The sequence below is a fragment of the Dromaius novaehollandiae genome, chromosome 5, assembly GCF_036370855.1.
Source record: "Dromaius novaehollandiae isolate bDroNov1 chromosome 5, bDroNov1.hap1, whole genome shotgun sequence".
In the NCBI taxonomy this organism is placed as follows: Eukaryota; Metazoa; Chordata; class Aves; order Casuariiformes; family Dromaiidae; genus Dromaius; species Dromaius novaehollandiae.
In genome coordinates this window covers 18,947,312-18,963,210 of record NC_088102.1, presented here as the reverse complement: position 1 = coordinate 18,963,210, position 15,899 = coordinate 18,947,312, and the positions used below count along the sequence as shown (strand labels likewise).

The 15,899-nt window shown below is 45.1% G+C and overlaps 1 protein-coding gene across 2 annotated transcripts in view; it reads left to right on the top strand.

Annotated features, from left to right (window-relative positions):
- Nucleotides 1–15,899, top strand: part of RIN3 (Ras and Rab interactor 3) — a 73,600-nt gene that overhangs the window by 6,884 nt on the left and 50,817 nt on the right. For both annotated transcript variants that reach the window (XM_064512160.1, XM_064512161.1), the window contains exon 2: nucleotides 14,803–14,989. In XM_064512160.1, the coding sequence (XP_064368230.1) occupies nucleotides 14,803–14,989 (187 nt within the window). The remainder of the gene's footprint in view (nucleotides 1–14,802; nucleotides 14,990–15,899) is intronic.

The window sequence follows — 15,899 nt, the reverse complement described above, 5'->3', positions numbered from 1 at the left end:
AGGGTCTGCAGGGATTAAACCCCGCCTGCCAAACCAGTGCTGTACTCCCTTGCCAGAGAGGGCTACCTATGATGGGCAGGGTGGAGAGGCAGTTGCACCCCATCTGCTGTAAAGGGGCAGTGGGGACTGCTAAGCAAAATCATGTGCGTATGCTGTATTTTCTGCAAACGGCCTCAACACCCCACGCTCTTGCTTCACCACACTGTGCTTGGCAGTGATGGCCTGCTCATACAAGGTAGGAACACTTGTATCAACCCCATCCTCCCCTTGGCAAAGGGAAGCCCTAAAATGCAAGCATGCACGCAGCTGGGTTGGAGCCTTGTGCTGGTGTCAGTCCGGAGTAACTCCACTGGAGAGGGGCTGAGGTCAGAGTCCGTCCCAGTCTGCTGGGTGCTCTGAGGCAAGGCAAGCTTTCAGCCGGTTTTTTTTACTGTGAAGTTTGTGTATGTGTGTGTGTGTGTGTGTGTGTGTACGATAAAACAGCACTGCAAATGGCTGTGGTCAAGCAAACAGCACCATTTAAGCTGTGCAAATGTAACAAAGCTATAAGCGTCACCCGATACGGTAGCTATTGTAGCCACAAGCCTTTCCTCTGTCCATCTCATACTTCTCTCAGTTAACTAAAGTAATTCTATCTGCTTCCAGAAATGGGATCGCTGAGTCAAAATGCCCTGCTGAAGCAGGAATGTTAAGGCAATGCTTCCCTCAAGGTTTCAGCAGGGAGAGGTTTGGAGCACTTAGCTCCTCTTTGACTGCACCCAAAATAGTACAAGTCTTTTTGCAAGTGAAGATGATTACTTGAGCAGCAAAGGATTAGCAGATGTGAACACTGCATAGCTGGTTATGCTAGTCATATTTTCCTAAATAGATACTCTATTAGATGCATGCGAGCCAGGGAGTGCTAGAGAATGCAGCTCTTTTCAAATAGATGGATATATATACGCCTATCTGTGTGCCTTCCCCAGACTTACCATCGCCTTTCTGCTAAATAGGGAATGCATTTATGTCTGAGCAAAGGATTTTGGCTTTGGCAATACCAGTCTGTGCTAAAAGTACCCTGTGAGCCAGATTCATATCAGGTTCAAATACTGTCGTTCTTTGGTAGAGTGGTCCCATGGGAGGAATCACTGAGGTGGAAGGAGCTGGTTTTGTTGCCTCTGTGGCTGGCTAATGGGCAGCAGCATTCGTTTCCTGGGAGGGATCCATGGGATTCCTACTTCTCATTGAATCCAGACTTTGTCTGCCTCGCCCAGCTATTTTTCCTGCCCAGGACACCTCTCACTGCAGAAATTGGAGAAGTCAGGGCCCAGGCCAGCAGCTTCCCTCTGAGGCAAACTGGTATCAGGGAATTTGTTGGAATCCATTGCCACCTGGGCCAGCTACGCTTGACTAGGACACCAGTTCCATTTCCATAGCCGTAAGGAGAAATACCCGACTCTGGCTTGACTAGAAAATCTGGTAGAAACATTTCTGTCCTTTAGCTGTCACAGTCCCTCCTCCCTGCCAGCACTATAGAAATATCATGTGGTGTGCAGGGTATTCCCGTGTGTGTGATTAGGGAGATGTATATCTATTGCATTCAGATTAAATATTTTTAAAGGAATGGTGAAACCTTATCCAAATTATTAATTTACCTTAGTGTTTGATATTAGAGTAAACATTCGGATTTGCTATTTGCTACATTACTAATCCCTTTTAAAGGGACACACATAGTGTTTTCACTAATCGTAATGACATTTTATGATTAATACCAGGCCCTTGTATGCATAATGTGAGGATCTTTAAGTGTTTCAGGAATATTAATCCTCCCAATAAAAGACAGATATCTACTACCAGTACTGTAGGGAGGGAAACCGAGGCACCAGCTCATTTTGCTGATTTGGTTATCATCACTCTGTAGCACAACCCCCTGGATCCTTGTTAAGCATTTAACCCCTGACCTTGACCCAGACTATCCTGTAAGTTTTGGTGAGGCTGGGAACAGAATCCAGTTCTCAGAAACCCTTTTTGTTTTGATGGCTGAGTTTTCTGCTGTATTAGGGAGCTGAACCAGCTTCCTCAGTGGCTACACAGCCTCCCGATCTGAAGCAAAAGGAGCAGCAAAAGTGAAGAGTTGGGAGTGTATGTATGTTGGAACTTCCCTTTCAGCAGCATCCTGCCATTGCTCTAGACTAGGAGGAACATGAAACTGCACCCTGAGAGTTGTTTTCCAAGGCAGAGCTGCAATGCTGGCCCAGGTCAGGTCCTGCAAGGGCTGGGGATGCTGGTGTTTTGTTCCCTGTGGTTCATTAGGCTCTGTGGGACAAAGCTGTTTCTGGAAGGGTTGAAAGACCTGTCTTGCTGCTTGAAATTACCCCCTGACCATGTTAATTAGTACTTTCTATCTGCTTTCACAAGACTAATCAATTCTGGGGGAATTTCACATGTTTTGTTCAAATCAACTAAATACATACAACCTTGCAGATACTGGGAAAGACCTTGCCAAATGCAGGGAATCTGCACAGTCCAGATACACCCGTTCTGTGGTGCTTCAGAGAAAGTCAGCATTTCCTAAGCTTCTGTCTTATAACAGTGACCATTGAGCAGAACTAGAAGCATTCAAAGCCCCTTGTGAACTAGGTTAAGGTCTGTGATGCTTGGGAAACTTCACCAAGGAAACAAAGAGAACCCAAGAAATAGTGGAGTCTGGAGGCCGACAGCTCTGCTGGCTACCTGCAACACTATTTTACAAATTGCTAGCAGACTTCTAGGCAAAGGAAGGTTGTCCCACATGTTTGGCTAAATGACAGCCTGGGACATGGCCCAACCTTTTATCTTTCCTGCCAAGAAATGTTTTTTCTCTCTCCTCTCTCTCTCCTTATTTTTGCCTTGAGTTGTCTCCAAGGAATCTGTCACCCATGATACCCGCCTCACTCCCGCCGCCCCCTGCCTAACCTCCCCCTAAATAGAAACCATGCAAAGCTCAGAGTTTCTCCTGCTGAACCAGCAGTCAGGTAAGAGCCTGGCTTTGGACCACTTTCCTTTCTGTCCGGAGGACAAATAATATGTAACACAAGGCAATTGCAATTTGAACTACAGTGGAAGTGAATGTCAGGGTGCTCCCAGGCTTCAGCTGGCGAAATACATGACATTGTATGTTGGGCTAAACATATCTCAACACATGAATGTGCTTCCATACACACACATGCCCCTCTTCCTCCATCTTTCATGGAGATGTAGCAGAGAGATCTCTGTCTGATCTCTCTGGTGTTACCAATTGCCTCATGTTCCAAGCACTTGTTCAGAAGTGGTTTGGGTGTGTATTTAACTATTTTTTAGTGTTAAATGGCCAGAATCACAAACACTAGGGGCTATGCACTCCTTAGGATGCTAAGAATAGTGGTTAATGTTTGGATGCTTTGAAAATAGACCAGTGAGGGAAAATACCTGATGATAAAGTTGAATGACCATAACCATGTTCAGGATTCTCAGGGTCTGCATAGGTTCATTTCTGTGGCTCCTCGCCTATAAGCAAGCAATCAAACCAACTTGATGAGTGCTTCTGGAGGGCTGACATGTGCATCTCAAAGTGGGACAGAAGGCTTGTCTGCAGAGAAAGGGCAGAGGACACAAGGTGAATTTGTCACGGCAAGGCTGTTCTTATATTGTCATTTTGGTGTAACTCTGTACTGAACTCCCAGGAATGCAGTCCTAATTCTTTCTCTGTCAGGTTAGCTTTAGGCTGGATGTCATTGGTGACCTTTACAGCTGAAAAAAAGGTCACATACGTGCACTGTGTTATGCTTCCAGCAGGGATGGGTCCTCTGGGTCTGGAAACTGTGGTAGAAACTGCCTGAAGGGCACGCTGAAGAGCAGCCTGTGTTAGGGATGGATGGTAAGTGTTAGTCCCTTGGCCTGGGATTCTGGCATCTGTCCTTGCTGTCGGACCTAGCTATCGAGGTCTAGCCTGGAGTCATCCTGCCTAACCTTAGGCGCTTAATTGATGTGCCACAATTAGGAACCTGTGCACCCTTGAGGATCTCTGGACTTACTGGAGTAGAAGAGGCAGCTCCAGGGAGTAATTCAGGGTTACTGGTGCCACTGGGGTGAATCCAGGGGTCTTTGCAACCCTGTCACCCTTCATCCCAAAGCTCATATTGCCTTTTACAAATACAGTGTCACTGCTCCTGTCCTCCTCCTACAAACAGGAGAAGAAGGAAACAGAGACATGAAGGATAACATTTTACAGAAGGATACCCGTGCAAGACACTGGGATCTCTTTGTAGTCTCCTGAACTTTTGGAGGTGCCCAGCACCCATGTCTCTCCTCCCTGTGGGGATGAGGCTGTGAGCAGTGGGGAGGGTGGGACTTATGGCTCACAAGAAGTCGAATATTTGTGCATACCTCACTGAGTCAAGCAGCAGCCAGGCTAGGGAGCTATGCCCAGCACAAAACCTCCTGCCCCATCGCCACCTGGGTCAGATTACCCCAGGGTCAGACAAGCAACAGCAGCCTGGAGGGAAGGGAGGCTGCAGCACCCATGTTTTGGGGAGGACATGACTATCACAGTGATGGCATGGATTGTCTTAAACTGCTGTGAAGCCATAGCGTTTGAGTCACTGTTTATTTACCTCATAGAAATAACGGCTGAGCGACCTAAAACAGTGGTAAATGAACAAGCTTGAAGTCCCAGCAACAGTTTAGCTGGGGCTGCGGGGAGCTGACAAACTTACTTCACTGAGCCACTGCAGTAACAGCTCTGCAGCTTCTGACATGTCCTTCTCCGCTAATCAGTCCATTGTCCCCAGGCTGCCAGTAGGTCTGCATCCAGGTGGTATGGTACGAAAAGTGCCATGACCATCCCCTTATCCATCAGTGGCTTTTCAACACCTTTCCATACTCCTGACATACCCCAACAAGCCATTTTTTTCTTCCTCTCCTTCCCCCAGCAATGCAAATCTCTATCTTCCCCTCAGTGTGAATGCAGGCAGGGACCCTATCAGATCTTAAAGCAAGAAATAAATGCATTTCTCCGATGTCTAATCAAAATTTAATATGTGGAATCTGAAACTCCTGGAGTAAGAATAAATAATGACAGAAAAAGAGTAGATTCATAGATTTAGAATTTTATTTTCTTTCTACTAGCAGCTTCATGCACTGAAAAGCATTCACATTGACATTGGAAAGAAGTCTTATCCAAAATACAATTCTTATTCATTTTAAGTCTGCAGAGCAGTGAGTGAATGACTAGTTTGAAGACTGTTAGTGTGGTGCCTTAATGGGAGGTGCACCACCTTTGCACCTCTTCAGGCCTTAGCTCTGCTCCTCAAGCAGGATAAAAGTTTGATGGATTTATTCCCAATGGTGAAACGGCCATATCTAGTTGCAAGTCATGGTTAAGATAGATGTTCACAGGTCTTTCTAAAAGAGAGGAAGACTGCTCAGCTCTGTACAAGTCTGTGTGGTTAGCACGTCGTATCTGCCTACACTAAATTCACTCAAAAGGTGAGGAAACCCATTGCTTTTTATGACTAGTCGAACATTTCTCTTCGTATTTTGCCCAGAGCTTTGGCTTTGACACCTTTCAAGCAACTTTGAATCATTTTTAATGATTCAAATGTATATGTGGTTTTGTTTAAAAAAATCACAATATATTCTTAATAAAGTTTGCATTTGGGAATTTCTCCTTCCCTTTTATTTTCCACTTCCCTTTCCCCACTTTGTTAAGCGAATACAATATAGGAAAAGAGTCCCCAGGGTTTTCCTTCCTTCCTTCCTTCCTGGCCAAATATGCTGGGAAAGGGTGAGGTGAAACCTCTGTCAGTAGCCCGGGCCCTGCCATTAAAACTGGAGTACTCTGGGCTTCAGACATTTTACCTATTTTTGAAAGGCACAGAATAAACTCATCCATCTTCTGTCCAGCTGGTGGCTCTCCTGGGCCCTCACAGCGCATTAACGCCACAGGATGAGGAAGCTGCGTGACTTTCCTTTGTTCTTGCAGCTTAGAAAACTGTTTATCTTCTTTCACATGTTTGTATCTGGTTCCTGCACCTCACAAACCTTTCCAAAAAAGTTCAAGTAGAATTAGCCATCATATGCTTTTGCAGCTTTTTGTCAAGGAAAACGGTCTTTCTTTAGCTTCTTTGACCTTACCAGAAATGACCTCTGGCTGGACCTGAGTTTCAGAAACCCTCTTCTTTGCAGTAGAAAGGGCCTTGCAGAAGTATAAATTACCCTTCAGTGCCTGCACACAAAGAAAAATCTGTAGTTGTAGAGATATGCTGAAATTCCTAAGAGAATAATTTGAGTTTGAAACAGGCAAGGGACAAATGACCTAAAAGCTCTGATTATGAATACAGAGGAGAGGGACTTATCTTTAACACAGAGACTGCGTGTTTGTTATTAAGAACAGAGTAGGCTAATAAACCTTGCAATGTGCTAACTTCTAAGGCCAGAATGTGTTTTGACTGAGTAAAAGGAGAAAGATGGCTGATAAGATATTTTGAGACAAACTGCAGAATGTAAAATGTGTATGTGAAAGGTTAAATAAAGAGAGAAGTATAATTTGTGAGGTAAGTTTGAGCCAAGTCATGTTTCACCAATATAGTAGCTGAAGTTCACTGTGGAGCTGTAAACCATATACCATCTGCATTAATTTCTGCATTAATGAATGCAGGAAACAGTTGGACTGAGGACAATAAGTGCGTTGAAAGAATGGCTCTCCCTTCAGTGCATTTTTGGTGTTCATTTTTATCTTTTTTCTGCCATGTCGTGGTTGTGAGTATGAGAAGGCGTATTTGTTGGTAGAGCTGACCTGGGTACGAGCAGTAATGTGAATTAGCTTGTATTTTCTTAGCTTGGCTAAATTAAGAGGAAGAACAGCCCTTCTAGATGCAGCTGAGGGGGGCTCTGCAGCCTGAGCGCAGTGCTTCTGCGACGGGAGCTCTCCGGGTGGCTGCAGCAGGAACCCAGCCGTGTAGCAGCACCACCAAGCCCGGGTGATTCGCGGGAAGCAGCACAGACAAGCCCTCCCTCTCCTCTCGTAAGTGGCTTGGGTCTGCTGCTCAAGCTGATAGCTGTGTTTGGGAAAGATCACTGATCTTAATGATCAGTTTGGTTTCCAATGAGGGACAACAGTTACATGTCACTCCCGATATCAGCAGCTCCCATCCAGCAAGTCTTCTTCAGAGCTGACCTGACTCCAGACCTTTGAATGGGGACAAGAGTCTGTTCAGCTTAAAATCCAGACAAGCTGAAGGTATATCTTTAGCATGATTGCAAAGCTGTGGAGAAATACTTTCATTAGCTTTAAACTTGGTAGCGGCAGCAGCCAGGGCCGCAGAGCTTAGGGCGAGCTAAGTTATTCTGCCGGTGAACTCCATGTTTTTGCACTCTGCCTGTTCCTGGGCCCTGCTAACGTATTCAAAGGCAGCTCAGCTGTCCTTGCTGTGCCCTGTAGCCAGCAATGCAAGCCTGAAGGGTTACTTTGGTATAATGTTGATATATCAGACCTTCAAACTGAGCTCCATCCTCTCTAAAAGTGCAATCTGCTGTCATATGTGAGCAGAAAACCATCTGTGGCTGCTGATTACCTACAGTCTGACACTTCAATTACTGTTCTCCTACCTATACAACTACTTGTTACACAGTTACCCGCTAGGAATATAATAGCGCTTTCTCACTTTTGTGATTTCTTCTGTCAGCTTATGGGACCAGGGAGGTGTACGCCTAGTAAGCTGGTGTGTGGTTTAATGGTACATGAGCTGTTCTGCACCGGATCCCCCTTTGCCCACCAGCAGAGCTCCCAGGTGGGGTGATGACTCGCACCACTTCGGCAGGCACTGATGAGCAAGCGCAAGCAGGGTCCAGCTGGGCAAAGGCAGGTGGGCGGCAGTCTGTGCACACAAACCCCTGCTGGCATCCACAGAGGTGGGCAGAGGTGAGCAGTACACTGACAGATACTGAAAAGTTGGCAGGAGTGAGCACTCGGTTGCAGCGTGCAAAACTTCATTGCTGAAATTGAGGGTATATGTATCAGAAAGTGGAGCGAAATGGGGAACAGAGATGTTTGCTGAGCTACAAGGTATAGGTGAGACTGGAAGAAAAGACAGAGAATGTAAGAGGCCTTTGTTTGCCTTATCATTCACCTTTTGGTAGCTGGAACAGCTTGACTATTGAGCATGGTGTGTTACAGGCTGAACTGAAAGACTGGGGCACACAGGGCATCATTTGCAGATCAAAGACCAAACAGACTAAGAGTGGACACGAACACTGGAGCAGAAACAAGAAAAGCAGTGAGCAAGAGGAAGTGCTCAGCCAACCACAGGCTGTCCGCAGACCACAGCTCGAGAAGCACTAGACTACTTCCTGACTTACATGTACGTCACCAAGGTACACCAATAATGCAAATATTCTGCAAGGTAGGTAGGACTGTTGAACAGGCAGGCCTGCTTTATGGGACACGCTGAATTAGCCCATCACGTTACCTCCATTGTCCAATTTACATTCAGTCTTTTCTGTCCGTCGCAGAAGACTATAACGCAGGAACCTCCTCTGGCTTGCTTAATTGCATAGATTTTTCTCTTTCCTTGTGCCCATCAGGCCTCAAGAAAATTGTTATTTTATTTCTAAGTAAAGGGTGGTGATTAGCTGGGTATGATCTCTGAAGATCTCAAGGACTTTCTTCTCTCTCTGCTTTTTGGGTATTTCACTGGGATTTTTTTTCTTTTTGTTGGTTTGGTTTTTGTCAAATCTCTTGGCTGTAATATGAAAAAAGCACTTATTAAAGTCTGAATTTACTGTGAAGCAGTGTTAACACTGGTGGACAACCTTAGCTGTTGTGCTATGGGTTTTTCAGTGTGTCTCTTTGCTGCCTTCCCATTTTGCTAATACTCTGTTTAATAATGAAATGACTCAAGAAGTTTATAGACCATGGGGCTCTCCCTGTAGCTAGATTGGGTGCAGTGCTTCAGTTCCACCAGCTATCTGAAGAAAGAAATGAGAGTTGAGCAAGATAACCCAAGCCAGGTCCAGAAATTAGATGAATCCCTCTTCTCCATTTTGGATTAGTTGATCAGAACTGACCACAGGGACAAAGATGGGCTGGTTTATGGGCATGAAGAGAAGGCATTGAGAAATGACCACATCTAAGATGGAAGCAAAATGAAGCTTCATGCACTCTAGATTGGGCACTGCATAACTTCCCTCCCAGCAAACTGAAAGTAACAGCGAATGAATTCACAAGTGTCAGAACAAATATTTTTGATCAGTCTGTCTAATCAGAAGTGACACCAAGCCGAGAAAAGCACAGGTAGCTATATATGGAGTGTGCGTCTATCCAGTGAAACCTTATTGCCACTTTTTCTGCTGTTATCCGTGTAACTTCAATAATTCCTTCTCCAGCGTGCTAGGTTCAGAGCTTCATCCTCTTTTCAGCATGAAGTTCAATATGAGAAAAGGGATACAATGATTTGCATCGGCAGTAGGGCAGAGTCCTGCAACTGGGTCTTAACTGAGTTGGTTGTGACACAAGATGTGAAACAGGGCTGAGAATTTTCTCTTAGTATTTTCAGTTGTGTAATCTCAGCACCATCATCTGACCCCTTACTCCCTACTCTCTCTTTCAGTTGCAGGAATTACCAGCATTGTCCATCTATTTCCACCAGGACTGATGTGTCAGCTTCAGCAGCTTCCCGCTTTTTCTCCTGCTGCAGCTCTCATGCTCCTTGCAAACTGTGTTGCTGTGCTCGAAAGGTTTCCACACATGTGAGATTCCTTCCACACAAGCTGGCTTGAACTGAATTGTATCCCTTCAGGTACCGAGTGGCTTTGGTGCAGAGAGTTGCCCTTCACCTAGCATATGGAGTTTATGGCCACTTGTCCTTTCTCCTTCAGTAGCAAGCCAGCTAGCAAACATTTTAAGACTTGTGATGCTGCTCAGCTACAAATGTAAATACCTCAGAGTATCTTTACCTAAGGATAGCACAGTAAATCCTTGCTCTTGCTCTCTCTTAATATCTTTTAATATCCCAGGAGAGAAATACAAGCCATTAAATATAATAATGCAAAACTAGTTCCTAATTTTTACACCTAGTTTATTTAAACAAAGCTAAGGCCCTCAGTCTTTACCAGCAGGTGTGTCACAGAGCATTTGGTTTCTGATTTAAGATTCAGATTTAATAACGCCTGATGCACCTTCTCAGATCTGTCTGGGTGACAGGCAGAAACTGCAGATTTGTAGGAGTAAAGAGGATGGTGGAGTGAGCCCTACCGATGGCTGCTTGCAGGAACTGAAGCTGTTCATCACAAATCTCTGGGGCTAACATGGATGGACATGCTCACCTAGCTCATCTGACAGTCCCCTCTGCTATTGCACACACTTTCCCTGTGTCTCAGCTGCCTCTGGGAAGTTCAGAGTGACCAAGCCTGTATAATATGCAGCCAGGAAGCCCCTGGTATCTGCAAGTGTGTGGCAATATTTCTAAAGCCCCTTGCAAAGGTAGGCCTAAGCCTGCGTGAAGTTTAGTGGATTACAACCCCTTGTAGTGCCCATGATTTCTGGGAATATTCAGCTGGCAAGTGTGGCTCTTTGTTTGTAAAGAAATGAGTCATGGAGGTTGTATTAGTTCAGTGTGCAGTCACTGTGCAATAATTCAAATCACCATTGTCAATATTATTACTTCCAACCAAGCACCTGATACCTTCTGCCAAATTGGTGCAGGTGTGTAAATGTAATCACTGTGCAATTAATCGATCTGTTGTGCCAATCAGTATGCAACACATAGGCACCCTGCATCCCAACTGAGTTCAATTTAGCAGAGTGGCTGCAAGATTTAATCCTGCTTTGCAGTAAGAACTTAATACAAAAATGAGGAGCAGGCAGCTTTAGGCCTGGCTTTACATGGCACATAGCAAAAATGAGCCTTTATTGGTCAAAGGGCTTTGTAGGCCTATGGGAGAAGGAGGAAAGATTTGGCCAGACAGCATGTAATTTCTGAAAACTGTGGACTTAAAAATCATCCAATGTGTGAATTCTGAGCAAGCAAAATAGCAAAGGCCGTCTGCTCGCTGTGAAGGCCCTGTTAAATCCCTGCAACTAGCAGTGCAGCAAGAACCTGGGGGCTGCCTGCGCTCCCTCCTCTCTGTGCAGCAAACAGCAGAATTTGCTATGGAGCCAGATTAAATTGCTGGATTAAGCACTCCCACAGCATGGCATCTGGATCTCTGTGACAGCTGTGCCCAGGAAAGAAGTCAAGCATGGGTACCCTAGACTGCGTCAACTGGTATGTCAGGGGTTGCAGCATTACAGCTGGAAAAGGTCTGTTTGGTCATTCACTCCCATTATTTTGCCAGGACACGATTTGACTCGACAGTGTTTTTTACTGCGCTAAACATGCTGTTTTAAGAGATTTGAGCAATGCAGTTTTCTTCCTCTTCTCTTGGTAACTTATCCATCATCAGTTATAACTTGCTGTCAGGAAGCATCTAGCCTCAAAATCACCTATTTTAATATGATCCTATTAATAATTCCCCTTGGCTCTCCTTTTTAACACAGCCTCCCCTTTCTCTGGGCTGCCTCTTCCTCCGTCTGTGCAGGTATAGGCTGCTTAGTTTCTCCTTGGCTGGGCTGGCTTTTGTGGCAGGGATACCCCATGCCAGGGCTCTCAGCCCTGAGGCTGGCTGGGTTCCTGTTCTGCCAAAAAAGCCCCACCCATGGCCCTTAATTATCTTCACTGGAAAAAAACCCCACACTCAGATCATGACATTTTTCCATTAAAACAAATATTTTCAGACTCTTCAACTATTTTACGACTAAATTTGGAACAATTTTCCAGTTTGCATCCAGTCTTCAGAACTTAGATGTGCCCTATGTGTAGCCACATGCTTTGCAAGTTCAGTTCTATTATTTTTTGTCCCTGGTCAGTTGTTCTTGTCATTGCTGTGTCAAGCCTGCCGTGCCCACGTCACGCTGGGCCAGGCGTTCGCCTCCGGATCCAAGTAACTTTGTATTCTCTCCTTGGCCTTGCTGGTACCTGCGTTTCCCCCAGATGATGGGATTCCTGAGCATCATTGCTGTGCTGGCCCTTTCCTTTCCCCGTTAGATAACTGATGGGTGACGAAGTTCAGTATCAGCAGAGCCAGCAAGGCAGGCTTTGCAATGCATCTCACTTTCTGGTGCCCCAGCGAGACATTATCGACGCTGACCTCCTTTTGATCTCGGTCTCACACATCATTGGCAAAATCAGATTCACGCTTGTGTGACTAAGTTGGGGAGTAGGTTTTTGCTAACAGTGTTATGGGATGTTTTATTATAACTCACCTTTCTTCTCCTTCAGCTCATTAGTTCTTTCTCATTACTGTGTATGAAATGTTGCCATCTAGCAAACGCTTTCCATTCATATGATTACTAGGCATTTCTTTTACTTTTACTGTAAAGAAAGAGAGACTGAGAGATGAATGCCCTCCACTCCATTTTACTTTGTATTTTTTTTCAAATGATACTGATTAAAAATCTTATGCTATTGTATCTAAAAGGTATTCCCTCACCTATGTGACAAACTAGGCTTTAATCCCACCTGAAAAGAAAGTGTTTCACTTATTTCTTTTTGTCCTTTCTAGCATAGTTCTCCCATTGTTATTGTCTTGGCTATGATAATGAAAACAGATTGATTAGAACCAAGTTTCTGTGGACTAATATCCTGAATCAGCAAGTGGGATTGCAGGGGAAGGTATATTTTCTACAGAAGGATTCTCTATGAGAATTGCAAAAGAAAAATTCTACTAAAAATAAAATATCACTGTTGGTTCTGGGATTTAAAAGGCTACTTTTGTAAAAACTGGTTTTGGGGATAAGTAGGCTTGTGTTAGATCAGGCCTTTGAAGGGGCTTTCTCTCGGAGCTTTAAATCTGACCTTATTTGAAATGTACATACTTGAAGATCTATATCTTAAAAAAAAAAAGGGGGGGGGGGAAGACTTAAAATAACAGCAAATCAAAAGCAAGAGTCCTGCTCATTTCAGCTCGGACATCTAAATGGCAAAACTGATGCATAAAAATGTATTATTTCTTATATGTTCTCCTATATTTTCTTCACCTGTAAAGTATCTTTTAAAAGCAGTTAATCAAATGGATCACAAGACAGTCCCCTGTCTCTACAGCCTGATCTAGTAGAGCCCTTAAGCACTGACCTTTCAGTACAAATAGTTCCACTGACTGCAATATATAAATACTTTGTTGAATCAGCACCACAGCCAGAAACCGACATTTCATTCCATTCTGCCATTAGACTGCACGGACTAAAAATAGATAGAATTAGCTCTTGCCTTCTCTGATCAGGACATGTATCTAAAAGGGAGCATGCCACGGGTCTTTAATATTCTCAACAGCATAATTTCAATATTCTTACCTCTCCTACATTGCTAAGAATATGCTCAGAGGAATAAGGTGCAGCTGGGTATTACTAGCACATGGTCTCACAGGATGGCTCTGCTCTTCGCACTCGCTCCCATGCAGCCTTCTGGAGCTTCCAGTTATGTCTGCAGGACTGGCCAAAATGGCAAATGTTGCAGGAAAAAAAGGAAAATCAAGACTTTTCCTCACTCCTGAAGCTTCCCCTAGTGTTTATCCATGAGCTTCCTGTGCTCCCTCCTGTTCTCTCTTGGGTTGGCATAGCAAAAGGAGTTACCGTGTTTGTGTCCTTTGGGGCTTGTCCTGCAGGATGGCACAGGTCGCGCCGAGCAACCTATGGGGGTTTGGACCCTGAATTACTCTTCTGTTACAGATCAGCCTTTGAGAGCAAGTGAAATTGTCTGTTCTGCAGTGAATAAATTGCTGTTGAAGGCATCCTAAGCACATCCTCCTTCTCCCATACTCTGTGACACTGATATTAATGAAGGTGGAGGATTCCCCCCCCCACCCCCCCATCCTCATCAGCCCTGACTTCTCTGGGTGCCGGGGCAGAGTGTGGAGCACCAGGCTTTGCAATAACCAGCTGCTACTATCAGCACAGACTCATCCGTGGATCTGGGGAGCACTTAAGGTTATTCTTAAATAGTGGGATGTCTTAGTCTGCTTAGTCTGCTTTTTGAAGGCTATGTAAGGGTACCCTAGCTGGGTGCAGAAGCAGCTGAAGGTGCCTCTGGCTACTATTGGCAGAAAAGTCTTCGAAAGCAGAGCAAGATACTGTACTGGTGCCTCATCACAGCTCCTGTGTGATTAGAGAAATGCTGGCAGTGGCACAGAGACAGGATGAGCTGCAGGCTGTATGGCCCCCTGCAGACTTCAAACAGATGCTGTGGCTCAGTGTGTTTGTATTCCTGACTGTTGGTTAGACCCTGGCGCCCAGTTCCCCCACTGCACAGCACCCTCCAGTTGCACCCTTTGCAGCCACAAAACATTACGCTTATCCTTTGGCTGGAGGATGGGAGCCCAGGGGCTGACGCAGTCTACCCTCTACTAGTATTGCTAGCTGCTTCTTTGTGTACCCCACCTCTGTTTCTGGATGCCCACACTCAGGAAAGGTAGGTAGAATGAGCTCAGACCAACAAACCTCAATGCAAAATACCCCACAAGCTTGCGGTCTGAAACCCAGGTGTGCATCAGCAGCATGAGCCCGTATTCCTTAGGAAAGGCTTATGTGTCTCCCAGGGCCTGTACACACACCATCACAGAAAGGCATCTTCGGTCTGAAGCCACATATGGAGCTTTCCTGGTGTGTAAGTGCCTCTGTGTGTGGCTGCGTGTTTGCATTTACAATCTTTCCTCCCTGCCCCAAGTTATCCATCCACACTTCTACTTACAAGGGACTCTGTTGCTGTATTTCAGCCCAATCAACGACCCTGGCGAAGAGGGAGAAGAGACACAGCTCTGTCAAGCCATTGCCCTGCGAAACTGCCTCTCACTTCCAGGAATCAGCATCCTTGATAAACTCATCAAAACCTGCCCCGTCTGGCTTCAGCTGAACATGAACCAAGAAAGGGCTGGGGCGATACTTGGCAAAGAAACAGCAGGGGTAAGTCCAAAGCTTCAGTTCAGACAACCACACTTCCTGTCCTTGGTGGAGCTGGTTAGGAGAGCAGTGCTTTTTTTCATGTGGAATCAGAAATATTTAGTAGACTCTGCTCTTTGTTTCCACTACCATTTGATGCTTTAGCTACTCACACAGGTGCAAAACAGACATTATGCCTTTTATGAGCAAGACAGTTTGCTGCTTTGTTTTTTATAGTTAGCAAGTAATTTCAGAGAGATGCCTTCCCATTCATTTCAAAACTAGGTACCACTGCCCTGTTTTTTCTGGGCTTTCAGATCTTTGCAGACACCTTGTCATGTAGCCTCCTGCAGTATTTTCCTACACACATTTTATTTCAAGCAAGAAATCTTAGAACTGAATGGTCTAAAAAAAAGGAAAAAAGCTTTAGCTTGCAAAAGGACATGTTTCATAGTCAAGGGTGTATGAGGATTAAAGGCGGCCTTTATTCTTGAAGGTATGGAGATTTTTAGAGGTAACGGCCTGGCACAAGGTGGGTATAAAGAGGTGGTGTTCAGTTGTTCCCCACTAACTTCTGTCTCTTATCCAGGCACAAGGATTAAACTCTGGTGGAGGACAGGAGGATCCTGAATGCTTACATGTAGCTCAGCTTCAGGGATTTACAAGGGAGCGTGGAGGGCTTTCCTTGCACTGCTTTGAAGCAATCAGTAGGGTGGGAGATCTTGAAGTGGTCTAGTGGAAGATAGCATCGCAGATGAGCAGAGCAGAGAGACTGTTCTTAGCTGTTAGGCTAGGCTGAGGACTAGCATTGGTGGGGTTTATATGTTGACTATTCTAATCTGGAATAATAAAACTGATTCCTGAAGAAAAGGCCCTGAAATCCTGGGAGCAGTTGGGAATAGCTTTTATTCTAGTAGTTGGTAGCCAGTCCCCA